At 45.4% G+C, this 23,517-nt stretch overlaps 4 protein-coding genes and 1 non-coding gene across 9 annotated transcripts; 4 read left to right on the top strand and 1 right to left on the bottom strand.

Moving 5' to 3' along the window:
- The first annotated feature begins 1,264 nt into the window (after nucleotides 1-1,264).
- Nucleotides 1,265-7,176, top strand: LOC135676445 (serine hydroxymethyltransferase 7-like). Its single transcript, XM_065187625.1, has 4 exons — nucleotides 1,265-2,567; nucleotides 3,266-3,671; nucleotides 6,556-6,657; nucleotides 6,757-7,176. Exons 1-4 carry the CDS (start codon nucleotides 1,509-1,511, stop codon nucleotides 6,978-6,980), a joined length of 1,791 nt encoding a protein of 596 aa, XP_065043697.1. The 5' UTR covers nucleotides 1,265-1,508; the 3' UTR covers nucleotides 6,981-7,176.
- A 573-nt stretch (nucleotides 7,177-7,749) lies between these two features.
- On the top strand, nucleotides 7,750-7,822 carry TRNAR-UCU (transfer RNA arginine (anticodon UCU)). Its single transcript has one exon. It is a non-coding gene; the product is annotated as a tRNA-Arg (tRNA).
- Nucleotides 7,823-8,565: 743 nt separating this feature from the next.
- Nucleotides 8,566-11,040, top strand: LOC103988075 (aspartic proteinase Asp1). The gene is made up of 9 exons (XM_009406587.3): nucleotides 8,566-8,961; nucleotides 9,031-9,148; nucleotides 9,264-9,487; nucleotides 9,571-9,804; nucleotides 9,874-10,012; nucleotides 10,105-10,299; nucleotides 10,403-10,475; nucleotides 10,563-10,650; nucleotides 10,762-11,040. The coding sequence occupies exons 1-9, from the start codon at nucleotides 8,741-8,743 to the stop codon at nucleotides 10,826-10,828; spliced, it is 1,359 nt and encodes a 452-aa protein (XP_009404862.2). The 5' UTR covers nucleotides 8,566-8,740; the 3' UTR covers nucleotides 10,829-11,040.
- Nucleotides 11,041-11,173: 133 nt separating this feature from the next.
- Nucleotides 11,174-18,354, top strand: LOC108953160 (uncharacterized). Of its 3 annotated transcripts, XR_010514287.1 has the most exons (8): nucleotides 11,174-11,572; nucleotides 11,673-11,794; nucleotides 13,241-13,309; nucleotides 13,923-13,979; nucleotides 14,057-14,145; nucleotides 17,602-17,671; nucleotides 17,816-17,912; nucleotides 18,010-18,354. XR_010514287.1 is itself a non-coding variant. In XM_065187624.1 (6 exons), the coding sequence occupies exons 1-5, from the start codon at nucleotides 11,294-11,296 to the stop codon at nucleotides 14,115-14,117; spliced, it is 588 nt and encodes a 195-aa protein (XP_065043696.1). In that variant the 5' UTR covers nucleotides 11,221-11,293; the 3' UTR covers nucleotides 14,118-14,145; nucleotides 14,684-14,822. The 3 variants fall into 3 exon arrangements, 1 of the variants encoding a protein (XP_065043696.1); XM_065187624.1 differs by lacking the exons at nucleotides 17,602-17,671; nucleotides 17,816-17,912; nucleotides 18,010-18,354 and adding an exon at nucleotides 14,684-14,822 and having other exon boundaries at nucleotides 11,221-11,572; XR_010514288.1 differs by lacking the exons at nucleotides 13,923-13,979; nucleotides 17,602-17,671; nucleotides 17,816-17,912; nucleotides 18,010-18,354 and adding exons at nucleotides 14,684-15,126; nucleotides 15,186-15,323 and having other exon boundaries at nucleotides 11,301-11,572; nucleotides 11,662-11,794.
- On the bottom strand, nucleotides 14,490-15,742 carry LOC135584165 (NAC transcription factor 32-like). 3 transcript variants are annotated; one of them, XM_065187621.1, is made up of 3 exons: nucleotides 15,580-15,742; nucleotides 15,202-15,476; nucleotides 14,490-15,091 (listed from the first exon to the last, which is right to left on the bottom strand). In XM_065187621.1, the coding sequence occupies exons 1-3, from the start codon at nucleotides 15,740-15,742 to the stop codon at nucleotides 14,657-14,659; spliced, it is 873 nt and encodes a 290-aa protein (XP_065043693.1). In that variant the 3' UTR covers nucleotides 14,490-14,656. The 3 variants fall into 3 exon arrangements, with proteins under 3 accessions (XP_065043693.1, XP_065043694.1, XP_065043695.1); XM_065187622.1 differs by having other exon boundaries at nucleotides 15,202-15,510; nucleotides 15,603-15,735; XM_065187623.1 differs by having other exon boundaries at nucleotides 15,202-15,510; nucleotides 15,580-15,716.
- Nucleotides 18,355-23,517: the final 5,163 nt, after the last annotated feature.

Below are 23,517 nucleotides of genomic sequence, written 5' to 3'. Positions count from 1 at the left end.
ATAACTTTACATCCATCACGATATATATATATATGGTCATGATAGTCCACATGAACCATGGCAAAATTAGGGTTTCTTTCTCTTACAATAGAATTATTAAACTATAATATGTATGAAGGATGATGCATCCAGTAAATACAATGTCAATTTTTTTTCACAAGGGGAAGACTTTATGATTTTCTAGATTGTAAATCCTCTACAATAATTAGGTAATGAGACTATAAAATTTGTCTCTGGACAACACTAGAAAAAAAAAAATCAAACTTAGTATCAAGATTTTTAAAACCTAACCCAAACTCTGATGCAGGTATTCATTTATAATTTTTTAATAGATTTTAATTTTTAATATATATTTTTTTATATAAATTTAATATATATATATATATATAATAATATATATATTAATATTGTAAATATGTCATTTATAATTTTTAATAGATTTTAATTTTAATATATATATATATATATTATAATTAATTTAATAATATATTTAATATTGTAAATGTGTCAGCTAAGCTAACTTAACTGATAAAATTTTCGCTTTCGTCACTTATCTTAGAGGGAAAAAAAAGTATATAATCTTATTTATAAATATGAGTTTTTCTTATCAAAAATTAATATATCAGGATAAAATCATAAATGTGCTAACTATTTTAGTTGATAAAATTTTTATGGTCCATATATTAGTATGAAAGTATTTAGTAAAGGAAAAAAAGAATTCTATTCATATCATCGAGTGTTTCTTCATGCACGTAGTGAAGCAATAATTAAGATCAAACCAAGTAATAGGGAATCCAAGTTTAATTGATTCTAACAAATTAATCCTTTTTAGCATACTAGAAATAGTCTATTCCTAATAACAAGAAAATCCCACAATTTGCTCGATCATGTGTTCTTTTGATGATATACATGAAAATAATTATTAAGCTTATTGCAAAATATACTCGATTATGCCGATTATACGTGTTCGGCTGTGATTCACCCTAATTCGAATCTTGCCGCTGATCCTTCCGCAGTAAACCACGAGAATAATAGAGGAATTAAATCCACCGTCCAATCGGCATCAATCGGATAAGACGCGTGAACGTCGAAGTAACTCCTGGGCGTGGTCGCGACTTACCGAAGCGAGGCGTCGTGACGGGGGATGGTGACCTGCTGTTCAAGTTGACGACAAGCGCGTCTCGGCCCGCGATCCCGTCCAGGTTCGCTCCCACTCCTCCAGATATTCCCATTCTTAAACGGGCTAATGCCGGTCCCTTCCCTCTCTCTTATACCGTCTTCCTCTGCCCTTTTCTGAGGCTAGGGTTTCCTTCGTTCTCTCTCTCTCTCTCTCTCTATCTGCCTCCCTCTCTTCGCCTTTGATGGAAGCTAGCAGCCTCTCTGCCTCGCCCTCCGCCTCCCTTCACCGCTGCTGTTTCCGTTCGTGTTCTTGTTGTTGCTGCCGCTGTTTCTGTTGCTACCATCTGTAGAGTTTGGAATCGCTGTTTGATTCCAGTCTTTGATTTGAAATGGATCACTCTCATCACCAGTCGAACCTGTCCCTGGGGTTCCACGCCGTTCCTCTACCTCCGCTGACGTCTCGTGCCCCCATCGCGGACGACTCGATCTCGCTCCAGATCGATCCCGGCCTTCGGGACCCGTCCCACAACCCTCGGCCGATCCCTCTGCAGTTTTTCGACCAACAGCCGGACAGCGCCCGCGATGGATCCGTGGGGGCGAACGATGGCGAGGAGTCCGATGAGGAGGATCAGAAGGAGGAAGAAGTCAGGATTTTAGGGTACTCGATGTGCATCAAGAGGCAGAGGAGAGGGGATTCGTCCTCCTCTTGCTCGTCGTCATCCATGCTACTCTCGAAGAGGGCCAGGGTGGAGCCTGATCTCGAGACGCGGAGGGACGCTGTCCGGTCCTGGGGAAACCAGCCCTTATCTGCAGCCGACCCTGAGATCTTTGAGATCATGGACAAGGAGAAGCAGCGGCAGGTACTGGGAATTGAGCTCATCGCTTCGGAGAACTTTGTGTGCCGTGGCGTGCTCGATGCCCTCGGTAGCCATTTGACAAACAAGTATTCTGAGGGATATCCGGGTGCCCGATACTATGGTGGGAACCAGTACATTGACCAGATCGAGCGGCTATGCCATGACCGTGCCCTTGCAGCGTTTGGTCTCGATCCTGAGTGCTGGGGTGTGAACGTTCAGCCTTACTCGTGCACCTCAGCCAATTTCGCGGTGTACACGGGCTTATTGCTCCCAAAGGATCGAATCATGGGGCTGGATTCACCTTCAGGCGGGCATGTTAGTCATGGGTACTACACGCCCAGCGGAAAGAAAATATCTGCAGCTTCCATTTTCTTTGAGAGCTTATCATATAAAGTCAATCCGCTCACAGGTTACATCGACTATGATAAGCTTGAGGAAAAGGCGATGGATTATCGACCAAAGATACTGATCTGTGGTGGGAGCACGTATCCACGAGAGTGGGATTATGCTCGCGTTAGGCAGATTGCAGATAAGTGTGGAGCAGTGTTGATGTGTGATATGGCTCACATTAGCGGGCTTGTGGCTGCCAAGGTTCAATTCCCTTCTCCTTTTTTTGTTAAAGATTTTTCTTACCTTTTAGTCTGTTACCTCAGTGTGAATATGAACTACCCATCATTTGTCTCTACTGTGACTACGTGAGGAAGCGGTGAGGACACTGTTATCCTTCTATCTAGTTGCAGTAAAGAAGAATGCCACTTGAAAAAATTATATGTATTTAAGGCAGACCAATGAAAACGAGTTGACTCTTTTTCGTCTCTTGTTAATAGTGTAGGTTTACTTTTATGCCTTTTGTTCTATAAAAGCTGTACTGACATGGATATTCATTGTTGGCGTTGATGTTTCTTGTTCCTTTAGCTAAATCAGTAATCTAATTGATTAAGCCATAACAATATATTAAAAAGTTTCATCAATACTCGTAAATGAGTTAATTATGAGCTAGTCATGCTGGAACGCCGTATGGTTGCAATAAAAAAATGATAATTTTTTAGTTACTCAAATTTAAGTGATTGAAAGCGGTTCTTCTTTTGAAGTTCACACGGTAAGAGAGTGGCTACCAACACTCCCTCCTGATTCTGACCACCCGACTTTATTGTCTGATTTTGTGCTAGTGAATTATGTTCCGTAGAACTGTTTATGGAATTCTTGGTAGCTATGTAATGCAACTTCTCTCTTTAGTTTCCATTGATGAATAAATGGACTTTCCTCACTACCAGTTTAACCATTTGCAGGAATCCCTGAGCCCCTTTGATTATTGTGATATTGTTACTTCAACAACTCACAAAAGCCTTCGAGGACCTAGGGGTGGTATAATTTTCTTCAGGAAAGGGAAGAAACAGAAAAGGCAGGGGTTTTGCCTTGGTCAAACAGATGAAAATGATAGATATGATTTCGAGGAGAGGATAAACTTTGCTGTTTTCCCATCACTTCAAGGCGGTCCTCATGATAACCATATAGCTGCTTTAGCAATAGCTCTAAAGCAGGTGGCTACACCTGAATACAAAGCATACATTCAACAGGTCAAGAGAAATGCTCAAGCATTGGCATCTGCTTTACTGAGAAGAAATTGCAGACTGGTCACTGGGGGCACAGACAACCATTTGTTACTTTGGGATCTCAGAACCTTCGGTTTAACAGGTACTCATGAAGATCAATATTCTTAAAATTATCAAGCACGAAAAATGTTTCTTAGATATGCCAGTCTTTGCAAAAAAGAAAAGGTCCATGGAACTAAGAAATGATTTATGGGAGCAGCCTTTAACTTCTCAAATTGCACAACAAAGAACAGAGTTGCTTCTTTAAATTTGCAAGGAATTTACTTTTACCTGTATGTGCTTTTTCTGTTATTTTGCATGTGCTCTGTATCTTCAGCTTTTTCCCCTGGGCTGTAGGTTATTACATCCTCCTTGTCTATTAAATTACAACTACTGTTATTTTACTAAAGCTACGATGAATTTTAACAAATAAACATAACTTGAATCAATGGGATGGGAAATCTTTGAGGCTTGACTCTTTTTTTTTGTGCTGTCCACTGATTTGGCAGTTTAGCTTCTCTTGTGATCTTAGGTCTACTAGTACAATTGTGTGTGTGTTGATTGAAGGTTGTAAGAACATTAGTTCTTAAAAAGGAAATAAGTGACTTGTATACTACAGATTTGCTGGTGGCATCCAATTTAGCATTGTCATCTGTTTTCAAAATATGAATCTTGCTGTTGCCTTTTATGATGGAAATGCCATGATGATAATATAGGTTTTCTCCAACATGTGCTGCCCTTTGTTATTGTCATGTAGCTCTTTTAAACTCTTATTGAACTATTCTTTCACTCGTGTGTTTTAACATGCAAATATATCTGGTTGGGTTTGCTTATGAAATACAATCACTTTCATGGGCTTCTTTGAACCTTATTGTTATTGACCAGGATTACTAGTTTACATTTGTTGAAACATGGTGTCAACTGCAAGTAATAATGGTGATGGACTGATATGTGGCCTTTTGTATTGGAAGTAGCATCTTGTTATTGGTATTTGGTGCACATGATACTTGTTTGAGAGGGTATGTATGTAACAAACATGATATAGTCAAATCTTGAGAATAAATTTTCATTAAGGATAACATGATTAGACAAATCACATCTGAAACTGTTATTTTTTTGGAGGGAAATTGAAATAAAAGGGTTTTGAGATTGCAGAGCTTTAGGCTGGATGAAATGCAATTTGTAGAAAACCATGGGGGATCACAAGTGAACTTTTTTAATTTCTTGATAGCAATAATGGAGCTTAGTTCATTATTGTGTCCTCTATAAGTATTACAAGAGTCAGATCCAACAAGTATGTTGGTGTAAGAAAAATGCTTTAGATATTTACTAAACTTGGCATATGTATTCTTGGCTTTCTTGAAAATGCAAAAAAGAGTAATTGGAATGTAAAATTTAAGGAACTGAGGGACAAAAATGTAGAAAGTGAAATACAGTTTCAAGATAATTTGGTTGCTGACATCTTTCTGCTTTTTAAAGAAATAAACATGAATTTGTACACTAATTATAAAATTTATAAATTTAGCAATCAAAACTAATATGTCGTTCAAAGTTTAAATTATAATTTGAGTTATGATGCTTTGCTTGTGGTTGATCATATAGTTTAAATTATAATTGGACTTATGACTTTAAATTATAGTTTAAATTATAATTATAGTTTAAATTATATCTATGTCTAGCTTAGTGTTGCTCTTTCACTTAGTAATCCAGTGTCTTTTCCCTGTATATTAAATTCCTTTAGTGTTTAGGAGAAATTTACAGGATTAGTCATTGCAGGTGTATGAGTTTAAACTACATAAACTATAATCAGGAAAATCACACTGATCTTTGAAACATTAACTATATGTCATAGGTAGCCACTTTTTCAATCAAATCAGTTTTGTTAGGTGATTGGTCACCAATTTAGAGAGCTAATATCAGACATTTTTGGAGATTTTATGAATGATATATGGATTATTAGCTTCGGTTGGACTTTTGGTTAAGAATTACCCAAGTACTTGGTTTTGGCACCTGTTTTTCAAGATATAGCTTCAAAATTAGTTATCAAAACTTGATAATATTTATCAAACATAGACCATTCTTCCGTGGTCAATTATACTCAGTATTCTGATTTTGTTGTAATGTTGATATTCTCTTTAGCAACAAATTTCATTATAACTATGATCTTTGGTGTATCAACGCAGATACAGGACACTGTTTCAATATAACATGGATATATTTAAACTCCAAAACTTGAAAAATCAGATGCATTGTAGAATGGATACACAAATGAAGGAAACAATTAATAACTTAAGATGTATATAAATATATAATACTACAGGATAAAGTTTGACACCAATGGTGTTAGAATGATTTATAATAGATTTATAAGTAATATGCAAGCATCCTGTAATTCATCTTTTACATTCTCAACAAAGGCAGCATATGAATAATCTTTTTATCGTTTTTATTTAGGAATATATTTAAATAAAATAAAGTTCTTCAAAGAAGTATCCAAGAACTATCCTGAAAGTACCCAATCTTTTTTATAATTATTTAAAATTTTGGATACTTCGAGGAAGCATTTGACATGTATCTGGTATCTTATATGTGATTCAATATAGGGCAAGCAATTCAATATGCTTGTAAATAATAAATCTCCATAAAATTCTTTGAATTTTTCTTGTAAAAAATATTGATGGCAAATGAGATGAGATGCTTCTCATGTCTGCTAACTAATTAAAGGAAGTAGAATTTCTTTCCTACAAAACAGGACCCTTCATTTCTGTATATTCATTGCATGTCAATGAATACAAGATTAACCACCTTCCAAAAGTATATGATTTATGTTAAAATAGGCAACTTATCAAGAGCTACTTTTGGAGAACATTTCTTTTATCAACTTAGCTGTGCTTAATCAATGCAACTTGTGTGCAGGTTATACTTATAATCTTTAGAGATTTTCTTATTATAGACATGACTCTTTACTGATGGTAATCCTGAAACAGGTAAGAACTTCGAAAAGGTCTGTGAGGCATGCCACATTTCTCTGAACAAAACCCCAATTTTTGGTGACAATGGTGCCATCTCTCCAGGGGGTGTGAGAATAGGTGACCTCTCTCATGCCCATATATATTTTCAATATCAAACATGCAGGTTCTGTATGTTGGAAGGATTTTAAGCAACTTGTACGGGTTTTGCATGTGTAGGAACTCCTGCTATGACAACCAGAGGTTGTTTAGAGGGAGATTTTGAAATGATCGCCGAGTTTCTTCTAAGGGCCGCACAAATAGCAAGTACCATACAGAAGGAACATGGGAAGATACAAAAGGAGTTTCTGAAGGGCCTCGAGAGCAGCAGGGATGTTGCGGAGCTTCGCAACCGTGTGGAGTCGTTTGCTTCACAGTTTGCAATGCCTGGATATGATGTTTAAGGGGGACTTCCAGAGATCTTGCTATTCTCCATAACATGGTAACTGTCTTAAATACATGTTATACTGCAAAAACATGGTGACAGTCTTTAATTGCTTTCCATTGTTTGCTTACCTTACTGTACAAAACGAAAGTACCATTTTGAGTTGATTCGGACATAGATGCATATTGTTTTGTACAAGTCAGAACCTTGCCATATTACCCACCCTTTTTGTTTCTGGTCCTATAATTGGAATGTTCATGCTATTTGTACATCAAATACTCGACTTGAGAGCAGCTAGCTTATGAGCTCTAATATCCATATATATAGTTGTAAGCTAATTGAGAGAAACACTGTTTCGTTTGTCATTTTGTTGTTATCCATGGGCTTTATTTGTTTTGGAGTTCAAAGTTGTGATAAGTGAGGCTAGGGATTGCTATAGTAAATTTGTGTCGCTCCGAATCAAGATGGGCAAAGCAAATATATGCTCACTCTTTGATGTTGCGATGAGATACGAGCCTTTCATAAATTTATGGAATCAGAATGTGATACGTTGCTCCTCTATCATTCCACATTTCTAGTCTCAAGGGCAAATCACAAGGGGTTTTCCTTCAGTGGATTCGCGGAGATTGCCCTCCTCCACTCCATACCGATCAAAGTTGTTCGGATGCAGTACTTACCGATTGTGACGGCGCACGAACACAGAATAAATAAGTTAGCTACGCCCGTCAAGCGTCGAAATAAATATTATGTCATCAGATATTAAGTTTTATTGACAATGAGTACAACAAGCGCCCGTGGCCTAATGGATAAGGCGTCTGACTTCTAATCAGGCGATTGTGGGTTCGAGTCCCACCGGGCGTGCTTTTTTTTATTATTTCTCCGTTTCGTTTTTTCACAACAATCATCTTTATTTTATTTTATTTTTCTAAATCATATTTCTTATTGTGGGTTAGAAGAGTCCCCCCCATCTGTTTTCTTTCCTGAAAACATGACTAATAAAATGAGAAATACAAATTCAACGTAAAAAAACAAAAAAAAAAATTCCAGCGAAACTTGCGGCCTAAGTTTGCCACTGTAACTGTGACATGGATTCATTCCAAATGCTCTCTCTGTCTCTCTCTCTCTCACTCACTGAAAAGTCAACAAATACACTCCTCTTTAGCTCCCAAAATTCCACAGCTTCAGCATGGAATTAATGCTGGTTTCTGAAATGGCTGCATCAACTTGACGAGTAAACCAAGGCACTGCCTTTTGATTCCCTTCAATCGCACGGAGTTTAATCACAATAATGAGGCGTATAGACCCTTTCCCACGGCCCTATCATTAATTATCACCATTATTCATTGTCTTATCTTCTTATTGTTTCATCATCGTCATCCTCTTTTCCGAGTTTATCAGCTCATCTCCCTCCTCCCATGTAAATTTCTCATGAAATATTTTTGTCCCCATGCCTTTCCCCCGAAACTGTCGCCGCTCACTCACTCACTCACTCACTCACCAATCTAGGGGGCCCAAGAAGCGGTCCCGACTTGATAGGGACGTTGGTGTCAATGGTTTGGGGTAAAAATGGGTTAGATTGGTGGATAAATAAGGCCTCAAAGCTGTAGCTGAGACGTCGCCAGTCCATCTCACCCGCTCTCCGTCTTCCTTCTTCCGCTTCCGAGCCGGCGGGGAAGGACGAGCCCTGCGACCGGGCGCCGGATACAGATCGCCGTCGACGGCTCCTTTGAGGATAAGAGCTCCGCCTCCGCTTGCTTCTTCGATCTCAATCGGAGGAGGATGGGAACTTGGGAGGCCGTCAGAAGAGGGCGGCTCTTAATCGCCTTGTTGGTCGCCGCCGCGGCGATCCCGCCCGCCTCCTCCGCGGCTGCCACCACTCTTCCGAAGAAAGCGAAGGCGTCGAGCCCTCCGGAGCTGTTGTCGGAGCTTCCGGTCCACGCTGGTCGCCTGGTCCCGTCCTCCGTTGTCTTCCCCATCTACGGCGACGTCTACCCCCACGGGTGCGCATCGAGATTTGGGCTTTGGTCGATTTATGGTCTCTAATATTTGAATCTTGATCGAATTCGCAGGCTTTACTATGTAGTGATGAACATTGGCGATCCGTCGAAGCCCTACTTCTTGGACGTCGACACCGGCAGCGACCTCACCTGGCTCCAGTGCGACGCCCCCTGCGTCAGCTGCTCCAAGGTCGGATCTCATCCTCCCCCCCTTCCATTCCAATTGAAATTTCAACATAATTCCTAAGTATTATCTCGAGATTCAAGTAAAAGTTGCACCTTTCCTTTGGATTTGGTGACTTCAGGGGCCTCACCCGTGGTACCGGCCGAAGAAGAGCAAGCTGGTGCCCAGTGGAGACCCCCTCTGCGCCGCCCTTCACTCGGGCATCGCCCAGGGCGAGAACAGCGGTCAATGCGACTACGAGATCCAGTATGAAGACCGCGGCTCCTCCCTCGGCGTCCTACTCTACGACGCCTTCTCTCTCCGCCTCACCAACAGTACCCGCGCCAGCCCCATCCTCGCCTTTGGGTCAGCATCCGATCTCCAGCACTTCACCTTTTCCAAAAAATTCCATCTTTGCGACCCATATACAATGCAGTTGGTACGTGCAGGTGTGGGTACGATCAGCAGTCCGCGGTCCAGGACGCCTCTGCGCCGACCGACGGTGTTCTCGGGCTTGGCACTGGGAAGGTTAGCGTTCTATCGCAGCTGAGCAATCAAGGGGTGACCAAGAACGTCGTCGGCCACTGCCTCAGCGGGAAGGGAGGAGGCTATCTTTTCTTTGGAGACGATTTGGTCCCCAGCTCTCGAATGACTTGGGCGCCCATGTCTCGTATTGGATTCCGGTGAGGTGGCTTTTGCTGCGATTCTGATGAGTTCGCGGTGAGAATCCTGATGACTTTGAATTGCATCAGGAACTACTACTCGCCTGGGCCAGCAAAACTCTACTGGGGGACACAGTCTCTGGGAGCGAAGCAAATAGAAGTGGTTCTCGATACTGGGAGCACCTTCACTTACTTTGAGTCTCATCCCTACCAAGCATTCCTCTCAGCTGTAAGTATGAGCTCGCTCGCTCTTTGGATTCAGTTGTTCTGGAATTTGTTCAAAGCAGGGGATTTGATGTATGGGAGCTTGAGACATTGCAGGTGAAGAGTGATCTGTCGAAGACACCGCTGATTGAGGAGTTCGATGATTCGGCCCTTCCGGTGTGCTGGAAGGGGCAGAAGCCATTCAAGTCTGTGAGTGATGTCAAGAAGTACTTCAAGACCTTAGCTCTCGACTTTGTGAAAGGAAAGAGAGCATTGCTTGAACTATCTCCGGAAAACTACCTCATCATCACAGTAAGCATTTACAACATCTCTCTCTCTCTCTCTCTCTCTCTCTCTCTCTCTCTGTCAATCTTACTGAACAAAAGAAAAGAAAACTAAGGATCTTTGATTGCAGAAACATGGCAATGCATGCTTGGGAATCCTCAATGGCAGTGAAGCTGGACTCAGAAACCTCAATGTAATTGGAGGTAAACGGCCCGTAGAGACTGAATAGGAAAAGCTCCTCGTTGTTGTTGTTGTTGATCAAACTTTGGTTGGATTGTTGGTGTTTTCAGACATATCTCTGCAAGACCACATGGTTGTCTATGACAATGAGAAGCAGCACATTGGATGGGTTCGTGCGGCATGCAATAGGCTCCCCAAGTCTGGAACTTCCTCTCTCTGATGATTTACTACTTCCTTTTACGTGGGTGTGCATGCAAAGGGGTGGGCGGGGGTTCTCATACTGCAACTCTTTTCTGTGTCTTCAAACAGTGCTGATGACCATGGCCTCGAGGATGGTGATCTGTCTCAATATGCCAGCATGGGTGTCCTAAAATGAGAAAGGCCTTCATACTACCACTGGAAAACAGTAAACAGTGTGATTTCTGATACAAGTAATGCCCCCCCCCTCAGATATGTATGACTCTTTTTGTTGCAGCTCAGATATGTATGATGATAGGGGGTTGTATTTTCCTATTTCTTTGGATGTAATCATAGTAAGACAAAATAAAAGTCATATACAGCAGCACTGGGACAGTTCATGGATCAAAATCATGTCTCTCTTTGGATCATCTACTTTGAATGCACAAACAGAGTATGTTGTAGCCTTTAAGCATCTTCTCATGATTCTTTTTGGATCAGCTCTCTTCTGTGCAGGTGGAAAGTACAACTGCTGCTGAAACAGCATGTTTAGTGTAAATTTGGACTTTAATCTGAATTGAGTTCGTTTTTGAGTCCAACACTCATACATGGGAGTGGACTACGGGTTCGTAATGGGATCCGATTTGGTCTGGTTAGACCAAACATGACTCGAGATTTAGATCCACTGATGGTTGCCCATTTTAATGTGATCGGATCGGTTATTCTTGAGTTCGGATCGGATCCGGATTTGGTTAGATCCGTTCTGGATGGCGGTCTTTTAAGCGTTCGCTCTCCCCCCCGCCCTCTTAATTGCCCCCAAATCTCCTCCGCTTCCCACTCCCTCTCGATTCCAAAACCCTCGCTGGCCTCTTCTACAGATGGATCGATCGATCATGCGGTGAAGAAGGAAGAGGTACGGCAAGGCCTATCCCGCCAGAGAGAAGTAGGCGTGCTACTCTACCCTCGTACAATCCTCTATATCTTGTGAATGATCTATTGTTCGTTCTCACCGTGATGCTTCTCGCGTTGAAGTGCGTGTTCAGGGTGATCTGCGAGGCTGCAGATCGAGATCCAGCACTGTCGGAGCCAACCGAACGTCTTCCGTTTCTTGGCTTGGTTCCATGATGAGACCGGCGTCTACTTGGACCTCGAGTTCGCGGTTCAGGTGAGCTTTACAAGCCTGTGATTCTTGGCTTGGCTGGACGCCCATAATCATGTTATCCATAGGGACATCAAGCAGCTTGTGAACCTGTTGCTGGATATTGAGGGATTCCTAATTACTTGATCTTAGTCGTGATGCTCCCATCTTTTTGCCCATGATCACAGTTGTAGCATATTTGTGCGATCTACCATGTTTCTGATGTAGTTCATCTTGTCAATTATCATCATGAGGGATTCAATGGTGGCAAAAAATGTTATAACATCATTTCTATGGCAAAAACTTGTGTTAATATCTTTCACTTGTCATAAAGTGTTTTAGAACTTTTCAACCTCATTTTAATAATTTGAAGTGTGTTTGTTTTGTTGAAACTCGAAAGTGAAGACCTACGAGTGGAGTTTGATGGGAAATGATCCCTTCCTTGTTCCAAAATGTTGCTGAACTCAAGAACATGAGTTCTCAAAGTCTTGGTACTTGACTTTGGCTGGACTGGCCCTTAGATGGCGTTATCTATATGATGACTCTGGTTTCAACATAATCGACTTGAATTATGATTTGATTTTGTCTTTTTGATGACTCTCTAAACATGTCTTATGTACAAGTTATGTTTTCCCCAAGGTCTTAATAAGCATCATTCCATTTCAGATAACAAACCCTCTTATCCATCAACTTAATGTAGTTAACACTGCTAGTTACAGTGGAAGTGGCATGCACATGTTCATACAGCTCATAAAACCAAAAGTAGTACACTGGGTTGAGGAAAAGTCCAAAATCTGTACAATTCAGAGAAAAAGAAATCCAGAATTCATGTAATCCTGGTTTTACAGGAAAGCTGAAGCCAAAGCTCCAATAAATTTTTGAAGGTTTTTTCGGATTGTGTGAATTCCAAAATTCTTCATCACCCAGGCTACCAAAGAAACCCAACAGCCCACCAACACAGTGGCAGTCAGGAATTCAGTAGGTCTCTGTAGCTACCAAATCCATCCAAGAACCTATACTTGGCATAAAGTATTGCCACTTTTATAAAGCATCAATTTTTTTTTTGGTTTTATTGCCATCAACTAAATGAAGTTTGTTCATGTAGCAGCGAGAATTTAGGGCATTCACTCGATTCTGTACATGTAATGAAATCCATATTTAGATCAATGACATGTCTGATTTTCTACTTTGCTGAGATGAATTAAAATAGCAGATTTTGGATGGGCTGTGCAGTCAAATGCTAAGAGACACTGTGTGGTATTGTTGATTGTCTAGCACCAGAAATGGTAGAGAAGAAGGAACATGATTATGCAGTTGATAATTGGACTTTAGGCATTATTTGCTATGAGTTCCTTTTTGGTGTTCCACCATATAAGTCTGAATACTAGTATGGCACATTTATATTTAATTCCCCCATACTGCTGCTCCTTGTGTTTGCTTCATTATTATGCTGAGTAGATTTTTCTGATCCAGGATAATGAAAGTTGACATAGCGTTCCCTTCCACTCTCTGTCTGATGAAGCTAGTGATGTTATTGGCAACGTAAGTTTGAACCTCCAAGAAAGCATTCTTTAAAGTAAGTTTAGTCAGTGATTTGGAGTTCTGATGTTTGATATCAAATGGTAGCTTCTTGTAAAACAGTAAGATTCATCAAGGTTACTTTCACTTCATTAGATTTTTTATGCTTCCATGGATTTCCAAGAATGATGATCCTTCTTGCATTTGTTGTAAAAGAGTTTTTTAGGAAGGCATATGCTAAAAGAACACTTAAATGTGGTGGTCTCCATTTACCCCTTGGTTTCTTGATGCAGTGGACATTCCCTCAAACACTTTTTATGACAATCTCTGCTGTAAGGCTAATAATTGGTTTGTGCTAATATAGAAAGATTTTTTGGTTTGATCGCCTGGTGAGATCTTTTTTATGATGGCCTATTTGAAATGATACCTATGTAATGGTGTGATGTCACAAAAGGGGATCATTACTCTTTGCATAGTAACAATAACTTGCAAGTTACAACTTCTAAGAAGGAATACGAAACATGTTAAATTGTTTCGGGGTCAACAGTCTGTAGGTATCTCTATTTGTCTGGAACTTATGATTTATCTCTTTTTTTATACTTCCAAGAATGTTATGGTTGAAGTTTTTGATCATCAGGACATTTTGGCAGAATATGGTGTTGGCAAATAACATAGCACATGCCTACATCTGCTGGTAATACATTAAAATTTTTTGCATCATATTTGGAAGTCTCATCGTTCTTCCCGTCCAATGTAAATCAATCTGTGCAGGCAATGGTTTGGTCGGGTGGAACAGCAAGGAGGATGCAGTAAGCTTCATCCGAGTAGTTAAAGCAGCACAACTCCTCGAGGATGCTGAGGTAAAGTGCCAATGAATCATTTTTATATTTGCATGTAGGCCTTCATACTGTTTAAAATATTTTATATTTTTAATAGTGCCCCCATATGAGGAGCTACTTCTTATTAAAATAAAATATGAACAATTGGCATATTTTAAGGTAAGCAAAATTGCACTAAAATTATTGTAAGAAGATAGCAAACAATGGTTTATGCCTGGCTCACTTTTATACTATTTAATTCTTGGTTTGTTGTAGGACTTTAAGCGTTTATAGTGAAAAGGACATGTTAGATATCAATATATTACATCCCAATGAATGAGCACTTGCATTAATCTGAAGTCTAGAACTGGAGTCATCATCATCCATCCACTGAACAGTCATCAGCAACAGTTTGCCGATTCAAGTTGGATTCATTGTGATCATACACCCCACCCAATCGTGTTTGCCGGGTTATTGCTGGTGTCGTTCTGCAGGTCCGCAGTAACCAGCAATAGCGGGCAAAAGTTATCGAACGTTCATTTACAGTCATTTGCTAAATCTCCCAAAAGGGCCTTTGCAGGTGAACGAGGAGATCAGGGAAGGGGTCGTGGAAGAAGGCCGGCGAGACGGCCGGCAGCCCACCAACTCCCGTGGCGTCCTCCTCGTCGATGAGCCCGACGCCGAGCTCCATGTCCCAGTCGTCGTAGTCGTGGGCGTGGCTCTCGACCTCCCGCTCGCAGGCGAACTCCGACGACGACAGCACGTGCTCCGAGCCGGTCGACTCCCCCGTCAGAGGCGGCAGTGACTCGGGCGAGTCGAAGCAGATCATTGCACTTCTCGGCGCCGGCACGTGCGAGACGACACCCTGTTTTGAGTCCGGCTGGGCCGGCCGAGTCTTCTTGGGTCCGGCTGCCTTCCGGCCCGGGGTGGCTTGCTTTCCCACCTCCCCCTTCTTGTGGTAGATCCGGCACAGCACCCAGTCATCAAGCTGCATTACGAAACGCCATCGAGAAATCGGATCAGGTACATGGCGGTCTGTATGTTGCAGCGTACAACCTCATCTAATTGTTGGGCACGTGTAGGACAATGTTGGCGTACCCGGAGGCTGCGGTTCTTGCGGGCGGAGCGATCGACGTCGGCGAGGCGGTACTCGTGCATGATCCAGTTGGTCTTCTCCCCCTTGGGCGGCTTCCCGGAGTAGAACACGAGCGCCTTTTTGATGGCGACCGGGCGAGGCGAACCGACGGGCTTGTCGGCCCCGGTGGCCTTCCAGTATCCCGAGCCGGCGGCCCGGTTCGGCCGTGACCCGTTGGGGTACTTGCGGTCCCGCGGCGAGAAGAAGTACCACTCCTTCTCGCCGTACAGTGCCATGCCTGCCGAGGAGATCATCAGGACTTCAAGATCCATCTGCACCGCGTGATCATGATCGGACGGGGTGAGAAATGGGCGAGAGAGGGGGAGGACAGGCACGTGTACCTGGGAGCTGCCAGGGGTCGTACTTGTACAGGTCGACATCGGCGATGATGGGAACGGGGACGGGAATCGCCGCGCACCGCCGGCATAGGTAGTGCATCACCAGTTCCTCGTCCGTCGGATGGAAGCGGAACCCGGGGGGCAGGGCCAATTCGCTGCCGTTCATCGTCGCCTCCCTTTCCGTCGTCGTTCTCTTCGCCTCGGCTGTCGTAAGAAGGCGAAGAAGAACGCTTTCGAATCCGGGAGAGTTGAGGGTAGGGAACTTATAGCGTGGAGTGTGGCCTGGATTTACGAAACGTGGCGGAGATCGAGCGGGGAGCAGCAGCGTGGACGGGATTGGGGTGCGCGGATTCTGTCACGGCTGACGTAGAAGGTTGCGGGGCCCGCGTTGTCCCTGTGAGGGGGCGAAGGGACGGCGTCAGCCCGAGGACGGCAGCGGGCGAGGCGGAAGATGGGGACGGCGGAGCGACCGGTGAGAGACGCGGCGAGATGGAGGCGGAGTCGGACTCCAATTTAGGACAGGGGGCACTTAATTAGTGTTTACCTGTCAGCGTCGTGGCGCCGGGTATTCCAGGTGGATGCGAAACGTACGGTCAAGATGTTATCCGTTATGTCCATTCCTTGATTCCACACTTGGCAAAGGCCACCCGTTTTTGCACCCATCAGGATTCCGGATCTGAGAGGAACGGACGGAGTGTTAAGTTGATAGTAATAAATTGAATTTATACGTGGCAGGCAGTTACAATGATTGGTGTAGGTCAACGATCGGAGGATGGTCTACGGTTCCACGTAGGATTCCCAAGTGGATGTTTTCTATTCTTTGAGCAAGTGCGGTCTCAGGATCTGCATGTGGGTCGCGGATTCTTTTTCATGGGTGGATCGTGTGTGAAAGGACACCACCCGGGAAAGTTTCAGGATGGTTCGGTCCACCTAAATCGCGGTCGTGACAAGAGACATGGCCCGCTGACATGACAACAGACGAGATCCGCAGCAACATCTTCTTCTGGGCCAATAGTTTTATATTATTCGCGAGGCAGGTAAGGAACAAGCGATTAATACCCAATGTTGATGGGTAATGTTGTCCTTTTAATTGGACGGAGGAAGGTGGGGTCGGTCCTTGGTAGACCGCCGCGGCGAGCAGATTACGTGTAGAAGATGCGGCGGTGGCTTCCAATTTGATCTTTTCGTTATTTAACACAAAAAAAAAAAGAAAGAACAACCAGTGCTGCAGTCGTCGTTAACATCAGCATTGGGATCACCACATCTTGGTTTGCAGTAGTTTAATTACGCGGAGTCAGATAGCATTCGTTAATTATATATGTCTTCCTTTTCCCTCGCTAGCTCGAAAGGTTGGGGTATGGGGAGACATCACTGTAGGTTGGTCTCTTCACTTCCGGATTCGCTGCTTCACTTCACTGTGGGTTTACATCAGTGAGTCTAGGAGGAGATCCACAAATTCTATCCGTCAGGCTTTGGTAGTATGAGGGCATTCAGTATAGTTTTTACTGTTTCCTCCTTTGTGGAATTTATGTTGTTTATAGCTAAGTCTTCTAAAAAAACAACAGGATGAATCTGATGAAATGCATTTTTTTACTCTTCACATCCATGATGCATTTAAATAGTAAGGTTAAGAACTCTCATCTTTTCTCTTTGTTATTGTTATCCATTGACCCCATAGTTGGAGCCACTGCAGCTGGTACTGCTGTTGTTTTGAAACCATCAGAGGTTTTTATAAGAGTGATTGAGTGATCTATTCCTGAGAAAACAGCACTTTTTTGGTACAAAAGTTTGATAAAATACTATATCCATGTCTTTACTTGCTACCTAAAAGTGTTTCTCCTGTTCAATATTTTTCTTTTCTAATATGTACTGCCTTGGTGTTCTTTATACGTGACATGCTCCACTTATATAAGATTTTTTTATATAGCTATTTCTTCCATTTAAACAATGTGCAGTGGCTGATGGTTCTGTGCACTTAAACCTGTGACATTGAACAATAACAGAACTACTATGTAAACTTTACAGGCAATGCGAGAGTAGGCCATATATCCTGATGACTGCAGCTGCAAAGCATCCAACACAAGCGATTCTGGAGGTTGGAGTAAAGTCTCTTGTTCTTGTTGATTCCAATGTTGATACAAGTGTTCTGATCATTCTTAAAGGAGAAACATTGAATTCTCCTTGTTGGATAGTAGTGTTCATTCTTTACTTGCGAAACTAATTTGTCTTTGTTTCTCAGATTGCAGCAAGCAAAAAGAAGGGATGCGACATTGGACGAGCTTGTATTTCACCGGATTATATTATTACAACAACATTATTTGCTCCAAAATTGCTAAGTGGGTAGCGATTTCATCCTGCTTATCTATTGCTCGATTAGTGACCATGATAATTGCAGGTGGATGCTCTAAGATCAACTTTAGAGAAATTATACAGGGAGAATGCGTCGGAATCACCCGATCTATCTCGCACTGTGAACTCCAACCATTTCATGAGCTCGATGAGTCTTTTGGATGGTGAAAAGGTTTCTGGCACGATTGTCTACGCGGAACACCGGAATGAAGATTGCCGGTACGCATCACACGCAATACCATTTTCAATGAGATGGTTCAAGTTATATGTTTGTAACATCATCCCAATGTGATTGCAGAAGAATAGCTCCTCTTATTAGATGTTTCGGATGTTTCACGATACTGAAAGAGGAAAATTTGACCCACTACTTCCAGTAGGGTTGAATGTGATTATACCTCAAGGTTTAGTCCTTTTATGGTAGATTTTAAAACTATGTTTGTTGTGGGAAACAGCCTTGAGCCATGGCCTCGGGGTCGACGCGGCTCGGTTCGGGTCCGGACGATCGGGATCTCCCTGGGGCGTTCCTCGAGCCCGCCGAGGTGGTCGGGTGCGGTGTCCGATCGGGACAGGGTCGCCTTTTCCTGCGGGAGGGGCTCCTCGCTTGGACGCGTTGTGGGAGGTGCTCCGTCTTCGTCCCTGCACACAGGTCGGGTCGAGCTGCGGGAGGGGCTCCTCGCTTGGACGCGCTGTGGGAGGTGCTCCGTCTTCGTCCATGCACACAGGTCGGGTCGAGCTTCGGGAGGGGCTCCTCGCCTGGACGCGCTGTGGGAGGTGCTCCGTCTTCGTCCCTGCACACAAGTCGGGTCGGGAAGCTCGAACCGACCCCTCCGACGATCAAGTTAGTAGATAGTGGCAGGGGATTTCTTTAGCTAAGTTATATCTTCTTCCTCCCTCTCCCGATAAACGAGAGGGTATTTATAGGGAAGCTTACTGTTTCCTGAGCTGCCCGCTTGCAGGGGGCAGGCTGGTAGCGTCTGCCACTTGTGTTGGCGTGGCGTGAAGAATTGAGCTTGAGCAGGGTGTTAATGTGCCTCGGTTGGTGTTTCGGTCTGCATTGATCAGGTGCTGTCGCGTCGATCGAGGCATGAGGCGTCATCTGACGTCAGCCGAGTCTTATCATAATTACTATCATCATCATATTCCCCCCCGGAAAGAAGCTATGCGTCGGTCGTTGTAACGGGAGTTCGAGGCATGGCTTCAGCTTTCAGGCGGGCTAGTCGCGACGCAGGCGGGCTAGCCGCGACGCAGGCGGGCTAGCCGCGACGCAGGCGGGCTGGCCGCGCAGGTGAGTCTCGGGAAGCATGGGGCCGAGGAGCATGACGCAGGCGAGCTGGCCGCGCAGGTGTGTCTCGGGGAGCACGGGGCCGAGGAGCACGACGCAGGCGGGTTGGCCGCGCAGGTGTGTCTCGGGAACATGGAGCCGAGGAGCACGACGCAGGCGGGCTGGCTGCGCAGGTGTGTCTCGGGGGGCTAGGAGCCGAGGAGCACGACGCAGGCAGGCTGGCCACGCAGGTGTCTCTCGGGGAGCATGGAGCCGAGGAGCACGATGCAAGCGGGCTGGTCGCGCAAGTGTGTCTCGGGGGGCATGGAGCCAAGGAGCACGACATAGGCGAGTTGGCCACGCAGGTGTGTCTCGGGGGGCATGGAGCCAAGGAGCACGACGCAGGCGGGCTGGCCGCGCAAGTGTGTCTCGGGCATCATGCGGCCGAGGAGCACGACGCAGGCGGGCTGGCCGCGCAGGTGTATCTCGGGGAGCATGGAGCCGAGGAGCACGACGCAAGCGGGCTGGCCGCGTAGGTGTGTCTCGGGCATCATGCGGCCAAGGAGCACGACGCAGGCAGGCTGGCCACGTAGGTGTGTCTCGGGGAGCATGGAGCCGAGGAGCACGACGCAAGCGGGTTAGCCGCGCAGGTGTGTCTCGGGGAGCATGGGGCCGAGGAACACGACGTAGGCGGGCTGGCCGCGCAAGTGTGGTCTCGGGCATCATGCGGCCGAGGAGCACGACGCAGGCGGGCATGCCGCACAGGCGTGGTCTCGGGAATCATGCGACCGAGGAGCACGACGCAGGCGGGCAGGCCGCGCAGGCGTGGTCTCGGGCAACATGGTCGAGGAGCACGGCGCAGGCGGGCTGCGGCCGAGGGGTGTGGCTCGGGCCGAGGGACATGACTCAGGCGGGCAGGCCGCGCCGAGGTGGACTCGAGCAGTCCACGACCGAGGGACGTGGCTTAGGCCAAGGGACACGACTCAGGCGGGCGGGCCGCGCTGAGGTGGACTCGGGCAATCTACGGTCGAGGGACGTGGCTTAGGCCGAGGGACACGACTCAAGCGGGCAGGCCACACTGAGGTGGACTCGGGCAGTCCACGGCCGAGGGATGTGGCTCAGGTCGAGGGACACGACTCTGGCGGGCAGGCCGCGCTGAGGTGGACTCGGGCAGTCCACGGCCGAGGGACGCGGCTCAGGCGGGGAGGCCGCCTTAAGGGGGACTCGGCAGTTTACGACCGAGAGACACGGCTCGGGCGGGAAGGCCACCCTGAGGTGGACTTAGCAGTCTTCGGCCGAGGGATACGGCTTAGGCGGGAAGGCCGCCCTGAGGTGGACTCGGCAATCTTCGGCCGAGGGATTTGGCTCGGGCGAGAAGGCCGCCCTGAGGTGGACTCGGCAGTCTTCGACCGAGGGATATGGCTCGGGCCGAGGGATACGACTCAAGTGGGCAGGCCGTGCTGAGGTGGACTCGGGCAGTCTACGGCGGAGCCATGTAGATACCGAAGGGGGTTAGGTCGAAGCTAATCGTGAACCGGGAGGCAGTCAGGTAGATACTAAGCCTTCGCTCGGAAGAGACTTGAGGCAGGGCCTAGATTCCTTTTACGAGGACTACATCAGATAGCCACTGCGGGTGCTTGACTTCTTTTATGGAGCCCGCTGCCAGAAGTCGTCCCTTCTCCTCACGGTCGCCCTAGCCTCCGTCGCGATGTACCGGTTAGCCCGCTAGAGCATCTCTGGCACCGTGGTGGGAGGTCGCTCCGCGAGGGACCAGAGGAATCTGGAAGGTCGCAGGCCTATCATAAACGCCTGCACTAACAGAGAGGGGTGAGTGTCCGGCAAACCCCGGATTTGCGTGGCAAAGTGATCCACAAAATGTGAGAGGGGCTCGTCCTCCCTTTGTTTGAGTCCGAGGAGTAGTGCTGCGGAAGGCTTCGACCGTGCATAGGCCATGAAGTGGAGCTCAAAGTCATTGATGAGCTGGTCGAAGGAAGCGATCGTTCCGATTTTCAAACCGCCATACCACGCGTGGGCCGGCCCTCTTAGAGAGGTGGGAAACGCTCTGCACATAAGAGCATCAGAGGTTCCGTATAGCGCCATTTGGGCGCGAAAAGTAGCTACATGGTCCGCTGGGTTGGTGGAGCCATCGTAAGCGTCCAGAGAGGGGAGCTGGAAGTCCAAGGGGACTGTCTGATCCCGTATCTCGGGCGTGAAGGGAGACCCTTGGTGTGCGTCCTCCCCGAGCTCTCCCTTGGACCTGCGAACCTCTTTCTGCACCTCGTCGAGTCGCTGGCTAACGAAGCGCAACTGGGCCCGCAGGGAGTCCATAGAATCCGAAGAGAATGCCTCGAGTTCCGGGCGGCCGCTCGGGTTTGCCATCATTAGATCCCCGAGTGGGGTCGGTCAGACCCGAGGCAAAGCGGGCGCCTTGCATTGTCGTAGTGGTTCGATCGTAGGCGGGTGCGCTGGACGAGAAACGAGCGGGATAATGGTTTGCACCATACCCATCAGAGCTTGGACTTGATGGGCGAGGTCCTGAAAGGCCTCGGGTGACACGAGCGTCAAGTCGGCTGGGGCGCCGTCGGGCGGCGACAAGCCCGGGTCGTTGAATATTCGCCAATATCGTTCTGAGGTCGTGGCGGGGTGTTCGTCACGATGGTCTCCGTGCGGGGGATGTTCCCCCGAGGTTTCAGTCGGGTGTGACCTCTCAGCCGTGGGCTCATCTGAGCCGCTCGGGTGATCACCTGACATTCCGGACCCTTCCTCTAGCGCAAATCTGTTGTGGGAAACAGCCTTGAACCGTGGCCTCGGGGTCGACGCAGCTCGGTTCGGGTCCGAACGACGGGGATCTCCCTGAGGCGTTCCTCGAGCCCGCCGAGGTGGTCGGGTGCGGTGTCCGATCGAGACGGGGTCGCCTTTTCCTACGGGAGGGGCTCCTCGCCTGGACGCGCTGTGGGAGGTGCTCCGTCTTCGTCCCTGCACACAAGTCGGGTCGGGAAGCTCAACCCGACCCCTCCGACGATCAAGTTAGTAGATAGTGGCAGGGGATTTCTTTAGCTAAGTTGTATCTTCTTCCCCCCTCTCCTGATGAACGAGAGGGTATTTATAAGGAAGCTTATTGTTTCCTGAGCTGCCCGCTTGCAGGGGGTATGCTGGTAGCGTCTGCCACTTATGTTGGCGTGGCGTGAAGAATTGAGATTGAGCAGGGTGTTAATGTGCCTCGATCGACGTTTCGGTCTGCATTGACCAGGTGTTGTCACGTCGATCGAGGCGTGAGGCGTCATCTGACGTCAGCCGAGTCTTATCATAATTACTATCCTCGTCAATGTTCATAGTATTATTCTCATTTATAACCAATTTACAAGTTTTTTTCTTAGAGAAGATACATGTCATTTTCTAGAATCACTACTACTAGTAGAGAGAATAATGTAGACAATATTATCATTGGCATCTTCAAATTCTAGTTCGTTCTCATCACTAAGTAGGTCTCAAATTCAATTACTTAGTCTACTTCTTCAATTTGATATTTAATTCTTATTTTAAGGTAAAAGTACATTGAGGACAACGAGCGATATTATGATTTTTATTATAACAATAATGATATTGGATTGAAGATGAAATAATTTGAGAATCAATATATTGCTACTACTAATGAGAATTTTGACTTAATAGAACCACTACTTGGGATGGATCGGGAAATAGTTTATTATCAAGAGACTGAGAAGATGCTCGACGAATTGGATAAGATTTAATATACTCGTTGATCTCAATGGCTCAGTCAGAAAGCTTCCTCCATGGTATCGAGGAAATTAATAAAGACTATCCATTGGATGTCATATCTTAACTCATTAACAAATCTTCAATCATTGATGATTTAGTCTTTTTATATTTCACATCTAAGTAAAAGTTTCTCAGATCGAGCTAAATACTTTACCACACTAGAATTTAATTATTTGAAGTTTTATAATTGTTTGACTAATTGGTTTTGAAAGTAGGTTGATAAATATTTTTTCTTAAATTTTTGTTTCATGACTTCCCATTAAGTGATGGATGCTCTTGACGACGATGCTTGAAACTATGTTGGACATGTTACCAATATTTCTTAGCGGATCTTACTAGTTTCATTTTCTTCAATATCAATCATTTTATACTACTCAAAGTAGTCTTCCATGCTATCTAATTAGTCAACAAACACATTGGGTCAAACCTACCATTAAAAGCTCAATATATCTACTTTGGCTCTTTTAGTTATTTTTCCCGTATTGTCAGCAAACTGAACTTGTTCGCTCATTACTCAGGTTTGTGGATTTTTAGTAGTATCTAAGAATTTA

The sequence above is a fragment of the Musa acuminata genome, chromosome BXJ1-6 (genome assembly GCF_036884655.1).
Source record: "Musa acuminata AAA Group cultivar baxijiao chromosome BXJ1-6, Cavendish_Baxijiao_AAA, whole genome shotgun sequence".
NCBI classification, from domain to species: Eukaryota; Viridiplantae; Streptophyta; class Magnoliopsida; order Zingiberales; family Musaceae; genus Musa; species Musa acuminata.
This window is presented reverse-complemented; position numbering and strand designations above follow the sequence as displayed.